This window comes from Ambystoma mexicanum, chromosome 8, assembly GCF_040938575.1.
Source record: "Ambystoma mexicanum isolate Mex_15411 chromosome 8, UKY_AmexF1_1, whole genome shotgun sequence".
Lineage (NCBI taxonomy): Eukaryota > Metazoa > Chordata > Amphibia > Caudata > Ambystomatidae > Ambystoma > Ambystoma mexicanum.
Window position 1 is genome coordinate 432,050,917 of NC_090929.1, and position 20,605 is coordinate 432,071,521.

The 20,605-nt window shown below is 47.1% G+C and overlaps 1 protein-coding gene across 8 annotated transcripts in view; it reads left to right on the plus strand.

Moving 5' to 3' along the window:
- CASZ1 (castor zinc finger 1) overlaps positions 1-20,605 on the plus strand; it is a 1,374,833-nt gene that overhangs the window by 1,291,069 nt on the left and 63,159 nt on the right. For 5 of the 8 annotated variants that reach the window (XM_069609955.1, XM_069609956.1, XM_069609957.1 and 2 more), the window contains 3 exons: positions 9,072-9,885; positions 12,213-12,329; positions 16,070-16,138. In XM_069609955.1, coding sequence (XP_069466056.1) covers positions 9,072-9,885; positions 12,213-12,329; positions 16,070-16,138 — 1,000 coding nt within the window. The remainder of the gene's footprint in view (positions 1-9,071; positions 9,886-12,212; positions 12,330-16,069; positions 16,139-20,605) is intronic. The other 3 variants (XM_069609958.1, XM_069609961.1, XM_069609959.1) reach the window with 2 other exon arrangements.

Genomic DNA, 20,605 nt, shown 5'->3' on the forward strand with positions numbered 1-20,605 from the left:
GTTCCCTGGGAGATGTTTAGGGGAGGGATCTTACTTCCCTCTTTGGAAATCCTAGCCTTCCTTCATTGGTGGAAGCTGTAAGGCAGACTGTACCTTCAGCCATATCATGACCTGTCAAAGCCAGACACCATGAACCACTCAGAGATCTGCTGCAGCTGGACAAAAGGCGGGAGCCAGCACTCGACCAGAACAGGACAGCCTGAAATACCTAAGGATCTACAAAAGATGGCTAACCTTAGGCTTGAAGGAATCTACCAGTGGCAGACACCCTGAATCACCCATAGATCTACCAGAGCCAGGCGGATTTAGATACCCTGGAAGATAACAGAGCCAGATTATCAGTCAACTATTGATCACGAGAGCCTGATACTCGGATCAATCAGAGATGGACAACTATCCGCCAGAGAAGGACCACTGGAAGACACCTGTGTCTACTAGTTTGTCAGACTCCATAGGCCATCGATGGATCTTTCATGGCATAACAGGTTGAGCCACTTAGGGATTTATTGCAAACCAATCCACTAGACACAAAACAATCAACTAGAGTGGGCAAACATCCAGAGATTTACCAGAGCCAGACATCTTAAACTGCAGACAGACATGTCAGAAACAGCTCTAGAGACACAGACATCAATGATGTGGTGCTCTGGAATCCACCAGAGCCGACACCCTTAGCTCCATGGGGAGTAACCAGAGTAGAACCGCTCAAGCCATCCAAGAATCTATCAGTCACAGGCAGCTCTATGAATCTACCACAGAGCACAACAACTTGTGGCAGCCTTGGAGCAAGCAGAAAAGGCCAGAACAACACAGTGGTGTACCACAAAACAGAACAACCAGACACAAGGTGGTATCCACCAGAGCAGGACTAACCTCAGTGGCTCAGGAGTCTGAACCATCATGTTATCTCTCAGAGAAGGATAGCCTGGTCCACTGTGGGATCTATCAGAGCAGGACAGTCTGAGTCACACAGGAATCTACCAGAGCAGGAAGCCAAAGCCACTCAGTGAACAACCAAGGGGCAGGACCACTAGAAATACCTTGTAATCCAGCACATCAGTGTAGCTTTCTATGAATGTTTGCCACGTTTTTTGCTGAATTTTCAACTTTTGTTCAACACAAAAATCGGGGGAAGACCCCCCAAATTCCCTTTTCCACCCCATTCCCTTCCACACTATATCCCTTACCCATACTTACCATCTGCAAGTTTGTGGCAACAAAAAAATAAAGTGGGAAACAATTAGGTGAAAATGCATTCGGCAAAAGTGGTGTATACCGGATAGTCAGAATTACCAAACAATCTGCTAAAGGAAGGCTGTCTGAACCACCCAGAGATCTAGAAGTCCATTACAACCTGCACATCCTAGCCCTCTACCTGCGCAAGATAGAATAAGTCACACACATAACTATCAGAAGTGGACTACCTGAGCCACTTAGTGCTTTAGAAGAGCAGGAAAGCTTGAACCACTGTGAAATTGATTACAGAAAATGAAAGATTTCACCACCAGTCGGTCTACGACAGAGCAGGATAGCCTGATCCACCTGTGGATCGACCAGACCACCAGCCTTAACCACACAGGGGGACAAAGCAGGGCTGCCTGAGTCACCCAAGAATATAATGGAACTGCCGGAAATACGGGGGGAGGGGTCAAAGCGAGGTCTGTAAGGGTACTGCAGGGCGGCCTCTGTGCTGAGGGCAGGCGGGCCACAGGCTGCAAGGTGAGGCTAGCCCTGCAGCTGTGAGGTCATCCCGACATCAATACGGTGAGGTCAGGCCAGGCCAGGCTCAGTGTTGTGACGAGAGTTGACAGGCTGTGGTTGTGGATCCTGCCGAGTACTCTGTAGTTTGACAGACTGGGCCGTCCTTTTTTCCAATGTAGTTATCGGTAATGGTAGGTGTTATGTTATGTTGTCTTATACTGTGCACCGTTATCAGTGGGGCGGTGTCCAGGCGCTCACGTCACTCTGCAAGAAAGAGGGTGGGGTGTGTTAGTAAGGGTAGAATGATAGGATAGGTTCAGAAGCAGGAGAAACTGGCGTCTGTGTGTGCTGGCTTGCATGTGAGTTGGCTGTGTGCACTGGCCTGTTGTATCCGTATGGGTGAGACTCAATATCTTGGTTGTTTGTTATATACTAATGTTATGTTGGGTGTTTGTTTGTGTGTTTCATGTGCGGTTTGGCTGGTAGTTTTATCATGTGCACTGGCTTGTTGTGTCTGTAAAGCAAGGTCCAGTGTCATGGCTGTTTGTTATATGCAGGAAAATGTTACGTTGGTGTATGTTTTAGTGTGTTTCATGTGTGGTTTGGCTGGTGTTTATGGTTGTATGCACTGGCTTGTGTCTGTAAGGGCAAGGTCCAGTGTCTAGGATTGTTTGTTGTGTGCTGATGTTAGTTAAGTTTGGTGTGTGTCTGTGTAGTTTGGCTAGCCCATAGGTGTGTATACTACTTTTGAGGTATGTTGGAGGGGTGAAGAGTGGTTGGTTACTCACAAAATTCTTCCAAGTATGTCCTCAGAGCTTATCCAGCTGCAACTCAATGGTACTCTCCAAGTCTTCCAGCTGCGGTGCACTGGCCGGCCCCACCACCCCTCTAAACTCAGAGCACTAGCTACTCACACAAGTTCCTCTAAGTGCAACTCATTGGCTACTCCCATTAGTCTCCATCAGCGCAGCAAGAATTATTAGATACAATTGTGCTTCTGGGTGTCGTAGGATTAACAGCTAAAGTGACGCATGGCTAATCTTCACAAATCTTCTAGAAGTGATGCATGGCTACTCTACCGAAATCTGTCTAAAGTGACGCATGGTTAGTCTTCATAATTCTATCTAATGTGGGGCACGGCTAAATCTTCCTGGACCTATCTAAATTTGATGCATGGCTGTCTTCACGGATCTGTCTAAATGTGCTGCATGGCTGGTCTTCACAGATCTATCTAAGTATGAAGCATGGCTAGGAGAGGAGGAGTGGGAGGAGGTGGGTTTGTGGTTGGTGCCTTTCCTTCGGTCCCCATTGGTATGTCTGGTATTGTCCCTTTTGTGCTAGTCATTGGCCGTTGAATAGCCATGTTTTCAGTCATTTCCTGCATTTGAGGTGGTCTTCTGTGGTTCTAATTTCCTTTGGCATTGTATTCTATGGGTTAGCAATTAGGCGTAAGAATGCAGTTCATCCGAATTTCCTTTTTTTGCATTGTTTTGCCTCGACTTAGAGGTCATTGCTTGATCTTAGGTTTCTTCCCGGTTGGTAGTGGCTGATCTTGGCCTGGAGAAATATAGCTCCTTGTCCATGTAGACATTTGTGTGCAATGCTGAGGGCTTTGAATGTAATGTGTTTTTTTTACTGTGAGCGAATGTAGGCTTCTGGATGTGTTGGCATTTTTTGGTAAGCCTTTCAGGCATTCCGATGTAGAGGCTGTTTGTGTGGTCAATTCTTGACAATATCAGGGAAATTATTGCAAGGGTTCTATGTGGAAAAGAGACATAGAGGAACATCCCTCTGCGTACTCTCAGGAAGTGGAAGCATTTCTTTGTGATAGCATTGACTTGTGGTTCCAGAGATAGTCTGTTATCCATGAACATTCCTAGATTTTTTTTCACATTTGAAGTTTCCGGCTGCGTTCCCATGCATGGCAGCCAGTCCAGTTAATAGTTGGTTCCATTACCCTCTGAGGGTGAGATGATTATTTCTGTTTTGGCCGGGTTCAGTTTGAGGTTATTCATTGTCATCCAGCTGTATATGGATATGAGCTAATTGTTGAGGGTGTTGTTTGGGTCTTGGGTCGCGGTTATCTTGACAATGAGTTGTGTGTCACCCGTGTAGTTGTAGGCAGTCAGTCTGTGGGTTCAAATGATTGGGGGGACATGTAGACGTTGTAAATGAGGGGGAGAGGCTGGAGCCATGTGAGATATTTTTGGTGTTTGAGATGAAAGGCGGTAGGTAAGTCCTTTCGATTCGATTTCTGAGGAAGGATTTTAACCATTTTGAGGTGGAGACTTTTATACTGCATTCCCCCAGTCTTTCTATTAGTGTTGTGTTGTGTGACTGATTGTGTCGAATGCCGCTAATATGTCAGTAGTATGAGGGCAGTTTGAGTGCTGTTGTCTGCATTTATTTTAAGGTCATCCCATATGGATAAGAGTGCTGATTCCGTTCCTCTCATCGCTCTGAAGCGAACTTGTGATGTGATTGAGTATTCCATTCATTTCTAAGTAGCTAAGTAGGATTTTGTATACATGGTTCTCCAGTATTTTTGCTTGGTAGGGCAGGTTGGATACAGGTCTGTAGTTGCTGGGGTCTTCTGCATTTCCGTTTAGTTTTATATCAGTGGTTTGATGCATGCCGATTTGAAAGGCTTCAGTACTATTCCTGTGTTTAGGGATAGGTTTATTAGATGCCGGAAGTGTGAGGGTTGGGTGCTATGATTGAGGACTTCTCTGTAGATGTCCGGGGGGCAAGGGTTGGAGATTCTGTGAGATTAGTGTCCTTTATTAATGTGGAGAACATTTCTTCGTCTATTGGTTCAAAGCGGATGAATATTGCTGTCGTTGGTGTATCGCCAGTAATCTAAAGTTCAGTAGTTGTGTTTACATTTGTGTAGTTGGTATCGATGGTCTGTTGGATTGCTTCAAATTTTGTTGTAAGGTAGTTGGTCATGTCACATAGGGCTTGTATTGGGATAGCACCTTTGTAGCAAGATGTCGTTTAAAAAGAATATCACTTTGTCACTTTGATGATTCGGAAGAGTTCTTTTTATGGGTTGGTTTCCGATGGATTCTTGTAGCGTAATAAGTTTTTTTCTGCTGTGAGGACTGCCAATTTGTATAATCAGAATTGTCTTTGGCATTTTATTTTGTCCGGTTGGTTGTAATGTTTTCTCCATATTTTCCCCAATTTGTGGTTTGTATTTTTGAGTTCTCTCAGCTCTTCAGTGAACCACCTTGCTGCCAACATTTTTGCTGTGGCTTTGAACGATTTTGTTGGTGCTAGTTGGTCTAGAGCCTTGGTGATCCAGGTGTTCAGTAGTTCCACTGAGTCTGGTGTCATGCTGTTCAGCTTGGCGGTGTTCGGTTGAGTCCATTCCAGAAGATCTGTTAAGGATTCCAAGTCAAGACTCTTCCAGTTTCTTTTCCTAGTGGCATGTAATATTGTGTTTCCGGGGGGTATGCAGGTTTGAGTTTGATGTGGAATGGTATTAGGTAGTGATCACTCCATACCTTTGGTATTGGTGGGGCAGATGCAGAGTCCTTCTCTGCAGAATATTACATCCAAGGAGTGTCCGACATTGTGGGTAGATCCTTTTACTCTTTGGTTGAAGTGGTGTATTTCCAGGAGGGTGCAGAGTGAGTTTGTTGTGGTTTCGATCTTTCTTTCAAACCAGAAGTTGAAGTGCCCCAGGACGATTATGTTGTCATGGTCGGTGGACAGGTTGGCGATGGAGTCAGCGAGTTTCATCACAAAGTTTGGGTTGTAGGATGCGGTCTGTAGATCAGAAGGAACACTATGTTGCCTTGGTATTTGAGTTTAATCGTGATGAGGAGGGATTTGCAGTCTTCTATGTCAGTTGAGAGGAGTGGTGTGGCGCTGATTTGCTCTTTGTGCGCCATTGCGATTCTGCCTCCTTTTCGGTTTTCTCTGTTAGCGTGTATTAGTTTGAAATTGTACGGTAGGGCTTTGTGCGCAATAGTTTAGTAGTTGCCTGATAGCCAGGTTTCTGTGAGGAGAAGCCCATCTGTGCCTCCCTCCCTTAGGCGGTCATGTATTTCTGTTTTGTGTTTAGCCATAGATCTTACGTTCAGTAAGCTGCAGTGTAATTCCCTTGTGGGTTGTTGTCTGTTATTTCGTGTGTCCCACTCTGTGTGGTGTTTGCCTGTTTTTCATTACTGGGGATTCTCTCCAGGTTGTGCTTGGTAGGTGAAATTGTTCTTGGTTGTTCCATCTCTTTGTCGAGTAGTCTAATTATATTGATGGTGGGTTGCTTAGTTTTGATTGTGCAGGTTGTTGGGTTATTTGAGCATGGTTCCTTTATTCCAGTCTTTGGTAATGTAGGTGTGTTAATGGTTATGGACTTGAGTTTGCCCCTGATTCTTGTTGGGCTTTTTTCAAAGGTGTTATATGGGTTGCAATGTTTTGCTTTTTGGTGTGTTTGGTTTGTCGCCCTGGTGGGATCCACATTTGTTTGGGTTCTTGCTGCTGGGTTGTTTGGCGGTTGTTTATTATCCATCGTGATAAAGTCATAGGTGAAGAGATAGCGTGAGAAGTATTCTGTGTTTGCTGTTTCTTGATCTGTATTCTTTGTCCATTTACCAGTGTCACCATGAGGTTCCGAGGAGTTGTGAGTTCTCGGGGGTAGATTCCATCTTGTAGGGTTATGGTTTCCCTCCTTGTTCTGTTTTCTTTTGTTGCTTCTCTGTCTTTCTTGTAACAAGGCACGGCGGGGTGAGTTTTTGTTTGTGTTGAGTTTGCGAGGTAAGTTTTCCAGAGCCATTGTCCTTCCGGGTTCCCTGGTTATATTTCCTTTGCTTTTGCAGTTTCCTTTTTTGTTTGTGGTGTATGCTTGTTGTTAGTTGTATATTGTTTATTGTTTACCAGGGGCATGAGATCTCATGGTTAGGGTGTTTCCTGGTTTCCAGTCATATTTCCATGTGGGCCTGGTTTCCTTTAGAGCTGTTGTGGTCCGAGTGTGTAGTTCTTTGATGAGCTCTGCTTTGCAGCAATGCTGGTATCTCTAGGTTTTGGGTTTTGTGCTTGAGTCGGGCTCACAGTGGCGAGGGCCTAACTAGGGCGTCCCCGTATTGCTTCACAGTTGTAGGGCCTTGCATGCAGTGGGATGTGAAGTTGTTATGGTGTGGCATTAGAGTTTAGCTAAATTCGATCTGTGGATGTGGCCGACTGCAGCTACACCTTTGCATGCGGCAAGGAATAACTAGTCGCACATGCTACTGAGTGCAGCAAGATTAATAGCAAGGTGTGCCCTTGCACCTGTTTTCGCATCTGCAATGTATGGAAAGGATCAGAGTGAGTGATATGCTCGGGCCTGTAGGATTCTGAGTGACTGGGTTCTATGATCAATGAGGGTATAGACAGTCCTGAAGGTGAACCATGTGCTACGAGGCCTGTAGTGTGCAGTGAGTGATGTGCTCAGAATGGCATTGTAAGACTCAGTGTGAGTGATGTGCTGGGTGGGTATTTTAGGGATCATATGAACTGATGTGATAGGGGCATGTTTCTTGTGTCGACCCTGGGCCACCTCGCCCTAAGGACTGAGAGTGTGTACAGTCCCTGTTCAAGATAAACACCAGACCCTAGAAGTGCTCCTAAAAAGGCCAGAGACTCCCCTTTGGAAATGCGTGGCAATGGCAGCCAGAATGCTAAGTGTTGTGCGTGACACAGGTTTTTCAGGAGAAGTCAGTGTGTTACTTTGGCCCGACGCTGGTCTTCTTTCCCCAGAGGGCTCTCCTTTCCATTCTTCCTCTTCTTGGAAAGGACACTTGGCAAGTGTCAGCCATGTTTGAGCAGTACCGCAATCACAGTATCCCTTAGTATCCCTCACCTGTATAGAGTAGATTTGCTTGGTGGCATCTTCTATTTGTTTTCTTGACATTGAGATGATGTCACCAGCAGGCAGCCATCTTGAGCCAACTCTGCCTACTGGGGAATTCTTTGTCTGAGAGATAATGGATTTGGTTCCTTCTTCATAACCGGTGTCATCCTGCCTAGTAGGAAAGAAAGGAAAAGGAACCCCTTGCACAGGTAAGTGGCTTCACCAACCTCTGACAAGGACATGGGAGACTTGCTAGGCCCTGGCTGACCTCTCTGCCTGGGAACCAGTTGGGCTATTTGTTTTGAGGGCCCAGGAGCATTAATGTTGAAGAGGTGTGATGATGTGTCCGAAAAGCTTTGATCGCCTGTAGTTAGAGGCATGGGCCTCATCACGACTTGGGCGGTAACGGTAACGCTATTAGCGCAGGCGGTATTAGCCCTACTGCCGAACTCCCCGGCGCTAATAGCGCCGGATCACGAGTTTGGCGGTAATGTAAGTCCCCATTCCCCACTGAGCCCATTCAGGAATCCCCATTCCCCATTGGGTTCAATGGGGAATCTTCGGGCTAATACCGCCGGCGGATTTCCCGCCGGCGGTAATAGCGTGAATTTTCAGCGGATTTCCCCCCAGCTCAGAGCTGGGGCGAAATCCGCTGAAGCCCTGATTCGGCGGACCCTTAAATCCGGCAGTAATAGCGCTACCGCCGGATTTAAGGGGTACCGCCAAAGTCGTGATGAGGCATTGTGTGGAGTCTTATTTACATGAGGTCTTCCCATAGTGTATCTGATGTCCCACTTGAGCTTGTGAGATTCTCATCTAAAGCCTGTATATGTTTGTACTCAACTGGGGCGAGGCTTAGAGACCATTGCTGTCCTCCTTTCCCTCCAGCGTCCCCTCACCGCCTTGTGTCCTTGGTCCATGCTGTTTGATTCCTACATACATTTTCTTGCTATCAAATGTCTACAAGCAGAAAAAATGGCATTCCTTCTCATGTGTCGTTCTTTACATGTAGACCTCTGGTATCGCTGATGCCCACCCATGAGCACTACTCTAGTATCTATGATGTCCATGTGTACACTACTACATAAAGAGCACCTGTGTATCTTCCCATTTACTGATCCCCCCCATGCCACCCCACGTAGGCCTGAGATCTGAGCACACATCCAGGCCGATACTCGTGTGCACGCTCTCTGATGCCCGCTCTCACCCCTCTATTAAGGCCTCTGAGATCGACTGCCCTTATGTCCAGTAGAATGGCGTTCATCTGCACAGGGCAGACTGCGCGTGCAGGGACAGTTATGAAAACTTGGTTTAATGTACTGAAAAGCCATCGGCAAGAACATTTAGGAAATTGATTTTCCTGGCATTGATGAACTCCTTTTATTTTAGCCCGGTATTAATTACTTCTTTTTTTTTCTCAAACAAATTAATTTAAGAGTCGTAAAACCTAACAAGTGCGCCAGGCGCCCGTAGATCACGCTGAGGAAAGAGTATGCGATTTATCTCTAAATCTGTGCCCATTCTCTTACCGCAGCCTCCTCTCTGCGCGACTACGCAGCCTCCACCATGCACGAGTTCCTGGGGATCTTCGGCTACAGCGACCAGAGCGTCAAGGAGGAGATCTGCAGGAAGGTGAGCTTCGACAAACTCAACACGCCTACCTCTGAGTGCGGCGGGGCCTCCCTGCCCGGAGAAGACGCGGTCAGTAAGCGGGCCCGCTTCTCCAAGTACGAGGAGTACATCCGGAAACTGAAAGCTGGGGAGCAGTTGGGCTGGCCCCCTCAGGGGGCCAAGTGTGATGAGATGAACTCTAAACTAGCCCATGCCAGGGAGAGCAACCTCCATCCGCATGGCAGGACTCCGGGGATTGAGCCGAAGGCGACTATCCTTCCCCTGCCTTCCATGGGAAGTGCTCAGGTGCAAGGCCTGATGTCACGGGCCTCAAAGTATGACTTCTTTATCCAGAAACTAAAGACAGGGGAGACACTGAGGCCACAGAACGGGAACGCTTACAAAAAACCCTCCAAGTACGACCTGGAGAACGTCAAATACCTCCACCTCTTCAAGCCTGGCGACGGCGTACAGGACATGGGCGGCGCCATTGCTTTCAAAACGGGCAAAGTCGGCCGTCCTTCCAAATATGATGTGCGCAGCATCCCAAAAGTGACCCCAGTGAAAGCGGCACCAATCATCCCTAGCCTGACACCGGCCCCTCTTGTCTGCAGCTCCAGCACACCTGTGGTCACCGGGGAGCAGACAGCCTCGCTGTCATTCAACGCCCCGGAGTACATGAAGGCTGCCTTCTCCAAGACCGACTCCATCACCACCGGAACCGTCTCTACAGTCAAGTAAGACATCCCTCGCCTCCTCCCTCTGCACTTCCTTGGGCTGGGGCAGGGGTGGAGGTCCGGATCATAATCTGTCTGCATACACCCACCAATGCTAAGCTTTCCCTATGCATGTTACCCCAATGGATGCTTCCTGTGATGTACTTGGGAAGCAGGGTAGTGGGCACTTAACCCTAGCGCTGCTCTGGAAAATGGGGTCCCTGCTTGAGAATACTGTCTCCAGGCTATTTGCAGCCCAGCCTTGCAGACTAATTGACGCTGCAGTAGTACCTACAGATGTAACCATTACCACAGCTGCATGTAGCATATTATTGATTGTGTTGGTGTAATATGGGTGGCACTCATTTTTGTCAAGTTGTTCTACATTGTAACTTGGTGCACTTTGTATTTATCTCAAGTCTGCCATTGTTTGCTGTTTTCATCTATTGGCCGGGTCTGGTTAACATAAACTATTTTCTTCCAGAGAAGAGGTGTCATCTGTAAGACTTGGGTGACCAAAGCTGGAGGTTTCAGAAACTTGGACGCCTGATCCTTGATCAGAGTATTATTGTACTTTGTGGGGTGAATGAGTTTATCAGTGAACACGTTATAGCATAATAGCTGCGCATTGTGTGGAGAATCTTTGGGGAAGCTGTTGCTGAAGGACACCTCCTTTTTGTAAACTCTGATGGTGGCGCGAAGCCCCGTCAGCAAGAGAAGTGGGTAAGGTCCAGTCTGGAGCACAACATTGGCCATCAGGGGTCTGTAATGGAGGAAGGGCTGGGTGAACAGTATGCCATGGGCTGACCTTTACACAAATTGCCGCCAGAGACCGATAGCAAGAAAATGACAGTGGACTGTTAAAAGATCCACCGCATGTTTGGAGCAAGGTGACCCTGATATTTCTGATCCCTGTATAAGGAATCCCATAGTCAGCTGGTTGAGTGGTCAGTAAATGGTCGCTCAGCAAACTTGCTCATTTAATCGCTGAAGGCATTACACGTGGTCTATATTTGAGAGCCATGTATAAACCTTTGTCCAGATGCAGATCAATGGAAGAGAAAGAATTGATCGAAACATGTTGTGAGATTCTTCCTGTGAAAGCATGGATGCCAGTGGTTTAGATAGCAGGTTACAGTGTAACCGTCCAACTAGCCTTCATCTCATGATATATGTGATGTAGCTACGTTCATAAGGTACATTTTTAGTCGCTGTGTGCATATTGTTTTCCCTTAAACAATTATCTTGGTCCCCAAAGCCTCTTATCAGAATGTGGGTAAACAGTTTTCTTTTCTTACAGTTTGGGGGGGTTGACACTGTTTGCAGGTTTTTTCAGGCTGATTGACAAGCAGTGTCTACACCAACCTGTATTATGTTCAATTGAGGAATGGCCAGCCTTTGTGCAACACGATTTACTAAATTACTCACAGGTGTAAGGAAATGTGTAGGTTCGAATAGTGAACAACACTTCCTAAAATAGGTGTGCCCCACTCATTACAACAATAAGTATTGTACTGAGTAACGCATCAGATGGTGTGAGCTCAAAGACCTGAGCTATTAAGTGTTCCTGGCACGTGAGGGGTTGCCCTCTGATGCCATGCCTCCACAGGAGACACCCAGGCAGCCCAGTGAGTTGATGCAGGATCTTGCAGCCATCAGTAATTCACTGCATGACCTAACCAGAAGGCACAGTCCACAGGTGAGAGCAGGGTTGTGGGGTGCACTCCGTGGCTCACTGAAACGTAATCATTACACTCACTAACTGCTTTTTAGACTTTTGGGGCCGGAGTGCATGTGACAGAAGAAATATCCAGTGATCCAGAAGCAAATGGCAAGGGTCAGTTCCACCTCCTGTGTTCTGTGCATAGATATCCCACAGGATGGAGAGCTCCAACACGTGTTATACGGGTGATGCCATGTGCCACAGTGCATGCTCCATCCATGTAGGTGCTACATACATGCACACTGTTATGCAAGTATGGCCACTTCCCCCCACACCCTCACCCGCTGCTATCTGTACAGGCTTACACAGTTGCTGTGTGCTACTCGCCCCCCTGATATTAGCGTGCTTTCCCTGGCCTCCAATTTGCTGATGCTTTCAGTTTTGAATGATGTTAGGTCCGACTTTATCCTAATTAATGTTAGTCCTCTGACCACAGCCACTCAACCGGGGGGGGGGGGGGTGTTGAGGGGGTGTCCTTGGATAACCCCCCTTCTTAAAGTGCGTTAAAATGTGTTTAGCTTGATCCATTTTGTTGAGAAATCTCTTGTTCCTTTTTGTAACATTCTTGACTGAAAGTTGCTGTATTGGCTGCACTGAAAAACTGAAGTCTTCCGTTTATTCACAGAACAGGTACAGCACGTGCAGCAACAGTTCAAGCTTCCCTCGCACACACTACAGGTACAGCACGGGCAGCAACAGTGCAGGCGTCCACAGAAGTGCAAGCATCACTCACACAGAACAGGTACAGCGTGACAAGCGGCAATGTAAACTTTCCTTGCACACTCACAGACACACAGACACACACGCACCATAAACAGCATTAGGGGCATCAATGCAAGCTTCCATCACTCATAAAAAAGCATGCAGTGTACGGGCATTGGTAGTGCATGCATCTCCTGAACGTAACTCAGGGTCACCATGGCAGCAGCAATGCAGCTTCTCTCGACAAACAGCAGGCCCTGCACAGGCAGGAGGAGTGCAGCTTTCCCAAGATGTGTAAGCATCAGTTCCACTGAACAGGCACTACCTCCTTTACACACACACACCACACACACAGACACACCCACACACACAAACACACTTACCATACAGACAGCGGCAGTGCCCGGTTCTCTTGCACAGAGAGGCGATCCAGCATGGCAGCAGCAGCACAAGCTTCCCCTGAACGCACAAATACAGCGCTTTCCGCGAAAGGGCCGGCTCCATAGAAACCTGATAAGCCCCTTTTCTTCTTTTTGGAGGTGGGTGTACCATGCTTTCAAAGGAACATTCACCAATTGGCAGGAGTTGCGCTGCCATGAAAAGTACAATTTCATTTTCTTTCAAATTTTATGTGAAATATATGAGGACGACATTAAAACAAAAATATGTTTTCCAAATATAGCAAAGGGTTCCATAATACACAGAATTAACACATGGGCACATAAAAGCGAAGGTTCTGCAGATATACAATTTAGTGGTGACTGTGCTTTGGGGTAACTTCCACATAGTGGCCAGTCTTGTGTTAATGATCTGTGGTAAAATGGCCAACGGTCGACATGTTTCAATCAATTTAAAATGTATGTGACCTTCACCAGGAGAAGCATTTGCATATCCTGACTCTCAAATATAAGTTTGGACTGTTATGTACTTTACTATCCGGCTTCCTGGCACTCTCCACTTCATGGCTCCATCACCAGTTGTGAGATGTCTCATGTATTAGGGAACCGCTTAATTCTTTTTCTGGTAGCGTGAGCTGATGTTTTTTTCTCGATACAGATGAGATCCCTTTGATGAATTTACACCAACATTTCCATGCTGGTTTGTTATTTTGATTAAAGCACACATCCCTTTCACGATTTTCAAAATCTAGAGGAAATGACCCTTGGCACAAGTAGTAAGAACGGGTTATAGGTCATAGTACCGAATCAAAAGGATCGAATGACAAAAGGGTCGAGTCAATTCGACCGAAAAAAAGGATCGAAACGATTTTTTTTGGTCCCCCCAAACCCCTGTTTTTCAGTCGAAGCACTCTCACCTTTTGCATTTGATCCTTTTGTTTTCGGAACTTTAACTGGACACCGTAAGAACTAATACAAACAGACAAGCTTCCTCGCCATTTAGGCATGTAGCCCCCAGTACATCAATGATTTGGATTCATATGATGCCACATGATACGACTCATTACACAACAGTACAACAAAAATCCAGTTCCTTAGAAATAAATTACACTACAAATTCACACCTGTTTACAAGGGAACACAGACACACAATTCACAACTTAACCATGATACTAAAATACTACAAAACCCTACCCCTTGGATAGATGCTACCATAAAACCTTGTCCACTATAGTGCACCCTAATAATACCACAAACCCCTCTTTATAAAGCGTGTACATTCCTTCATTGAAAGCCACCTGCACAGACTTCCCAGATGTGATGTAGAAAAAAAGGCAAAACAGCTTCTTATACTGACTATGTGTCCTCAGTTCAGATACTAATAGTAGAGCGTTGCCAGGTGTAGGGTGGGAGAGACTGGCGCCATGTAGTGGAGACGCACACAGACTCTAACTAGAAAGAGATGAAGAAGCAGCTCCTTGGAAAGAGGTCAGTGGCTTTTCGGCCAAAAGGTTGGACACAAAAACCAACTACATCCTAAGGAGGCGAGATACAGTATGTCTGTTAGGGGGAAAGAGAACACCCCCCACAAGAACATCGGACTACCTTCTGAAGAGGTGACCGGCACACTACCTCCAGGAGAGGTGGAAAAGAGAGAGAGAGAGGAGCCAGATTCCACCTCCTGTAGAGGGGAGTCAGTGGGAGACTATCCACGAAGGAGTTTAGGGAATCTACTGCCTCGGCGTACACAAGAAAGTTCGAGTACCTTCTGAAGGAGTAATACTGCCACCTGAAGAGGTGGGGAAGATTCTTGCATGCGGCACCGTCTGCAGAACTACCTCCTGAAGAGACAGGGGAGGAATGTACTACCTGACGAGGTTAGAGGGGTTAACTTCTACCTGAACACGCTGGAGAAACAAACTCATCAAGAAGCGACAGAGAGGAAAACTACCTCATGAAGAGGTAGGGGAGGAATGTACTACCTGACGAGGTTAGAGGGGTCAACTTCCACCTGAACACATTAAAGAAACAAACTTATCAAGGGGCGACAGAGAGGAAAACTACCTCATGAAGAGGTAGGAGAGGAATGTACTACCTGACTAGGTTAGAGGGGTCAACTCCTACCTGAACACATTAGAGAAAGAAACGCATCAAGAGGCGGCGAGAGAAAAAATACCTCATGAAGAGGTAGGGGAGGAGTGTACTACCTGACGAGGTTAAAGGGGTCAACTCCTACCTCAACACATTAGAGAAACAAATTTATCAAGAGAGAAAAACGACCTCATGAAGAGGTAGGAGAGGAATGTACTACCTGACGAGGTTAGAGGGGTCAACTCCGACCTGAACACATTAGAGAAGCAAACTTATCAAGAGGCGACAGAGAGAAGAAATACCTCATGAAGAGGTAGGCGAGGAGTGTACTACCTGACGAGATTAGAAGGGTCCACTCTTGCCTCAACGCAATAGAGAAACAAACTTATCAAGAGGCGACGTACAGAAAAACGACCTCATGAAGAGGTGGGAGAGAGAAGTTGGCTCCTAAGAGAAGATGTGAGAAATGTACTGTCTGGAGAAATAAGAGAGAATGTCTCCTACAGAGCTGAGAGGGGGGCTATCTCCTGTAGAGACAAGAAACATACCCTCTGTAGAAGAGACATGAAGCGGTGTGAAAACGACACATTGAAGAGGTGAGAGACTACCTCGGGTGCCATCCAAAGTGGTGAGAGAGAGAAACTAGAGTTCTCATGAATTGAGAGAGAGGGATACACTACTGCCTTAAAAGTTGAAGGAGAGAGTAGCTACCACCTAAACTAGCAAGAGAAACTGCACCCTGTGGAGGTGGGGGACTGTGAGACTGCCCACGGAGGCAGTGAAAGGTAGAATGTAGTTAGAGTGTGGAAGGAGGGAAGCTTCATCTCACCACACAATATGTGCCCATCTTGCCACTCACTGTCTTTGCCCTTTGCCTCGCACTTCCACTCCTGAGCATCTCCCATCACACAGACTGCCCAGTCCTCTTGTAATCTCTTCAATGGTAATGTTTCATTTTTCCGTTGGTCTATGCTGTGGTGTCTTAAACTAGATTGTGTAGCCATGCTTTTTTGGGAAGCCTGGATCCCTTTACACAAAGCACACTGATACATCCAGAAGGACCACGCAACACATACTACCACCACCACCACCACAAACCCCTAGCATGGACTAGGCCAAGTGTCAGTCTTGCACATGTCAGGGCCAGGTGCCGATGGTCTGGTCTGTGGGGGCAGGCGGGCCGCAGGACTTGGGTGGGGTCTCTGCGGATTTACCAGTCAGCCTGGAGACCGCTAGGGGGTTGCTGGCTCCTGGCGTGCTCTAACCAGCCCTGCCCTGTGTTTCTCACTAGGAACGGACTGCCCACAGACAAACCCGCTGCCATCGAGGATGTTAACATTTACCAGAAATATATTGCCAGGTAGGATGCCTGTTCTCTTGTTTCTTTTTGGGCTGGGGCGGTCGGGGGGGGGGGCAGCGTATCTGGCGAACCTGTGGGCCCACGTGTTTGTGCAGGATCATCCGCTTCTGATATTCCCACAACATGTCTCACCAACCAGTGTTGCGTGCCACTTGCGTAGGACCTAAGGGAAGCCCACCACTACACGAGGAGAGGCCAGTCGGCTGCTTTGAGGGCCTAGGCATAAGGATGACTTTTCCTGGCCAGTGAGAACCACCGTCTTATGCTCTGGTTATCAAAGGATGGGTGCTGGCTCCCCTCTGTTAGCATACTCAGGTGTTTGGCTGGAGGAGACTCTGCATGCATACAGGTTTAAGCCATGCCAGTGCACACACCCCCGTTAGGCGCACTTATCGATAACAATGCATTATTGATAACCCTACATTCCACTTACTGAGAACTCTGAATCGTGATAGCCATGGGACGCATAATGAAAACCCTCTATGCTACAAATTGATAACCGTGTGTATGCAAAGTCCTGTGTTCTGAATAGTGAAAATTGTCATAACCCTGTATGCCACATATTGAGAAGCCCAGGAGGGGCAGGGATAAGATGTGTGAATGCCTTTAGAACAGAAGGGAAAGGGACAAGACAGTAAGAGAGAAAAAATGGGGGCTGGGGTGGCTGGGTGGGGGTGAAGGGGAAACACTACTGGGAGCTAAGATGATATGATTTGAAGTGCAAGAAATATTTCACTTTTTTACTAGATATTCTTACCTGTCGCAACTGAGATGGCAAGGTGATTGTCTAAATATTGTATCCTGAAGATTTGGAATCTCGCTTTCCAATTTGCTACTCCTTGTAGGGATCCAATCACAGTGGAGTTCTTTGTGAGGTCCTCTGAAAGCATCTGGTCTCTGGGCCTTGGTCATCACTACCGAATACAGATTCCAAGCAAATCTAAATCTGGGCCCTGTACAACCATAGGAGCGACCCCATAACTTTCTGCAGGAAGCAGAGGCCAAGGGCACATCAAGGCCTTCGTCAGGGAGTGGAGGCTTAGATGCAGCAAGGTCTTTCTCATGGGGCAGAAGTTTGGGGCACACCACAGCCTCCTTCACAAGGTGGAGGCAAGAGACGTACTTAGCACTTGTTCATAGCAGGTAGGCTGAAGACGAACAATGGCCCTACTCAGGATAATAGTAGCCAAGGACTCGCCAAGCCCCTTTTCGGGTAACTCTGGTGATACAGAGGCTGAGGGCACAGCAAGGCCTCCTGCAGTCAGAGGTTGGTGGTCCATAAAAACCTCCTCAAGTTGGTGGCTGGGGATATGCAAAGGCTTTCTTCAGGGTGGATGCTAAGGGTGCCAGACATAGGGTGGACTTTCGGTTGTCAAGAATGCACCGTGTGCTTCAGTGAGTGGTGCCAGTGATACACCACATCTTTTCCCTTGCTATGCATAAAGGTTTTACTCTATCCCAAATTATCCCATTCCCTTAAGAGATTACAGGGCACCTCAGATCTCCAATGCTCTTAGCGTCTTCCATAGCCATAAACTGACCTACAACAGAAACTTAACGCATACAATCTAAGCCTCCCCATGGTCAATAAACTTATCCTGTGTCCCATAGGCTCTCTGAAGGACCCTAAGTGGTCACATGGCACCTACATTGTTTCATGCGCCATAGGCTCCCATATTCCCTTGTATGCTCCCTAAACTGTGAAATGGCCACTAAGCTTTTGCTTGACCATTGAGCTCGCTCATGCAAACCAAGCTCTTTCTTCCAACATCATTGTCTCCCTAGCTCTTGCATACCTCAAGCTCTCATTGTCCCTAGGATCACCATCTCCCTAGCTCTTTCATACCTCAAGCTCTCATTCTCCCTAAAATCACTGTCTCCCTAGCTCTTTCATATCTCAAGCTCAATTTCTCCCTACAGGATCACTGTCTATCTAGCTCTTTCATACCTCAATAACTCAAGCTCTCATTCTCCCTAAAATCACTGTCTCCCTAGCTCTATCATGCTGCAAGCTCTCTCATTCTCTCTAGGATCATTACCTCCCTAGATCTTTCATGTTACAAGCTCTATTTCTCCCTAATATTATTGTCTCCCTAGCTCTTTCGTTCCCAATCTCACATATTCTCCCTAAGGTCGTTGTCTCTCTGGCTCTTTCGATCCCCAATCTCACTTGTACTCCCTAAGATCATTGTCTCCCTAGCTCTTTGGTTTCTCAAGCTCTCTCATTCTCCCCAAGATTATTGGCTTCCTAGCTCATTATTGCCCCAAACCCTCACATCCTCCCCAAAATCATGGGCTCCCTAGTTCTTTCGCATCCCAAACTCTCTCAGTCTCTCTAAAATCCCTCATGGCCCTAATCTGCCTTATGCACCCTAAGCACCAATGTCTCCCTAAAATGCCCCATCTCCCCTCTGCTCTTATAAAGCCGCAAAGTGTGCCCAGCCCCTATACTCTTCGATGAACACTGCATTCTTCAATGCTCTTCATATTGCCCTATACCGTCTCTGCACCAGGCTTTTCCCGCTTTTTTGTTGTACCTAGGACCAAAGAAGCCTGTCATGTCCTCTACCAAGCTACTAAGCGTTCAGTCAATGCCCCCGGGGGACACTGCACAAACAAAGCCCAACTCAGGTGGAGGGTGGCTCAACCAGGTAGCTAGCTGTGCAATTTCCAATCGGTTTCAGGGCAGTTTACACTCACAGTCTGCCAAACCCACACAGAAGTCTGTAATGATTTGAACACTTATGACTTTTAATTCAATTCTACCCTAAGGCAAACCATCCAGAAAAGCGCAAAATGTGTCAATTTTGAATTTCTCTCAAAATGTTTGAAATGTTGCTAAAAAGGCGCGCAAAATAGTGCTTCACCCAGCTGCCACTTGTTATAATTAGTCTTGTGACAAATCCGTGTCAATTTCTGATTTGCAGGGCCAGCACTGCAGCAGCAGCGGCCCAAAGCTGCAAACATCTTTTATTTGAAGGAACTCCCTTTGTGGGAGATTGTTTTCAATCGGAAGTTTCAATTAGGGCCTTAGAAATGGAATTCTCTACGTCCAGTAGCTACTTGCAGCAATTTTAATTAAGCATTAATGCCACAAAAAGTTTTGATCTTTTATTTGCTTGCCTCAAAATTTGCAAATCAAGGCCGCCATTTCCTGGGGAGAGGGGAATTCTGCAAGGGTTCGAGGAAGTCAAAAAGGGGCCGGAATTCAGGAATGGGGGCAAAGTCTCAGGAGATGGTTGCTTATAAAAGAAACCACACTACTTCAAAATGCTCATGCGAAGGGGGCATGCGGCTCCACCTATGCGCAAACCTTCTGGCACAGGTGTATATTGGTGCGAGCCAGACGAACCTTGGGCTCCAGCTCCTATGTCATTGCTCCAAACCAGTCTGCCAGTCTGAGGAGCCCTCCAAGCCCCTCCACGGCCTCTATCCTTGTAAGGTGCGGGGCTTCCCACAACCTACCCCTCAGGAGCTTCCTACTATTGGCTCACTGCGATGCCGCGCAAGGTGTTGAAAACTAAATGCCACATAGATGTGCCAACTGGTCTTTCCATGATGCAGTGATGGCACCCCCTTGCCTTTGGTCTTCTCACATGGCAGCTCACGGTTATCTTGTTTTCACTGTCCTTCTCAAGCCCCCACCCGTCCCTCCATAGGTGGTCATGTCAGTTTCCCACTTTAATCCCAAAATGTGGCAGGTCCCTGGCCACATCTTGATGGAGGGAAAAGTTGCTCAGATTGTGCCAAATTTTGAGGAGCACACAAGGAAGCCGCCCGCTTGTCGCTTCCGCGTAACCCTCAAGCCTAGATGGCTGCCCCTCATAGCAGGGAAGGGGGAGGTGCAGAGACCTGATGTCAAGACCGCTCACTGTAGACAATTTTTGACCCAGGAGTGTGTGGCAGCAGCCAGGGGTCAAGTTCTAAAAAAAAAAGTTAGGGGACCCATTAACATACCAATTGAATGTGATTTCACTAGAAATTAGCATATCAAGGCTCCCTCTCAAACAAAGTGGGGGATTTCTGAAAAACGTGGGGGGATGATACCCACCGGTGTGTACCCTCGACATGAGCCCTGGCAGCAGCCTGGCTATGGTACGCTCCCACAATGCAAGGATTGCGACCCCAGCTCTTCTGCACAGTGCACAGGCTGTAGCAAAGCCTGTCATGCTGAGGGTGTTCTACAAGCTCTCCCTACCTTGCCAAACCTTGCTCTGGTCAAACTTCACTGTGGCTGACCACACACACTTCCGAATGAAGGAAAAGGCTTGCAGAGAACATCGGCTATGGAAAGGGGTGCTCAATGTCCCAGTCAATCACACTTCCTAAAAGTCCATACATACAATCCTCAACAAAACAAGGCTTGGCAAGGCCAACAGGTTTGGCATGTGTGTACTCATAGGATAGGCATTTTCCAAGCACTGCCATAATGGTACAGCCCGGCCATGAGATGGCAACAGCTGGAAA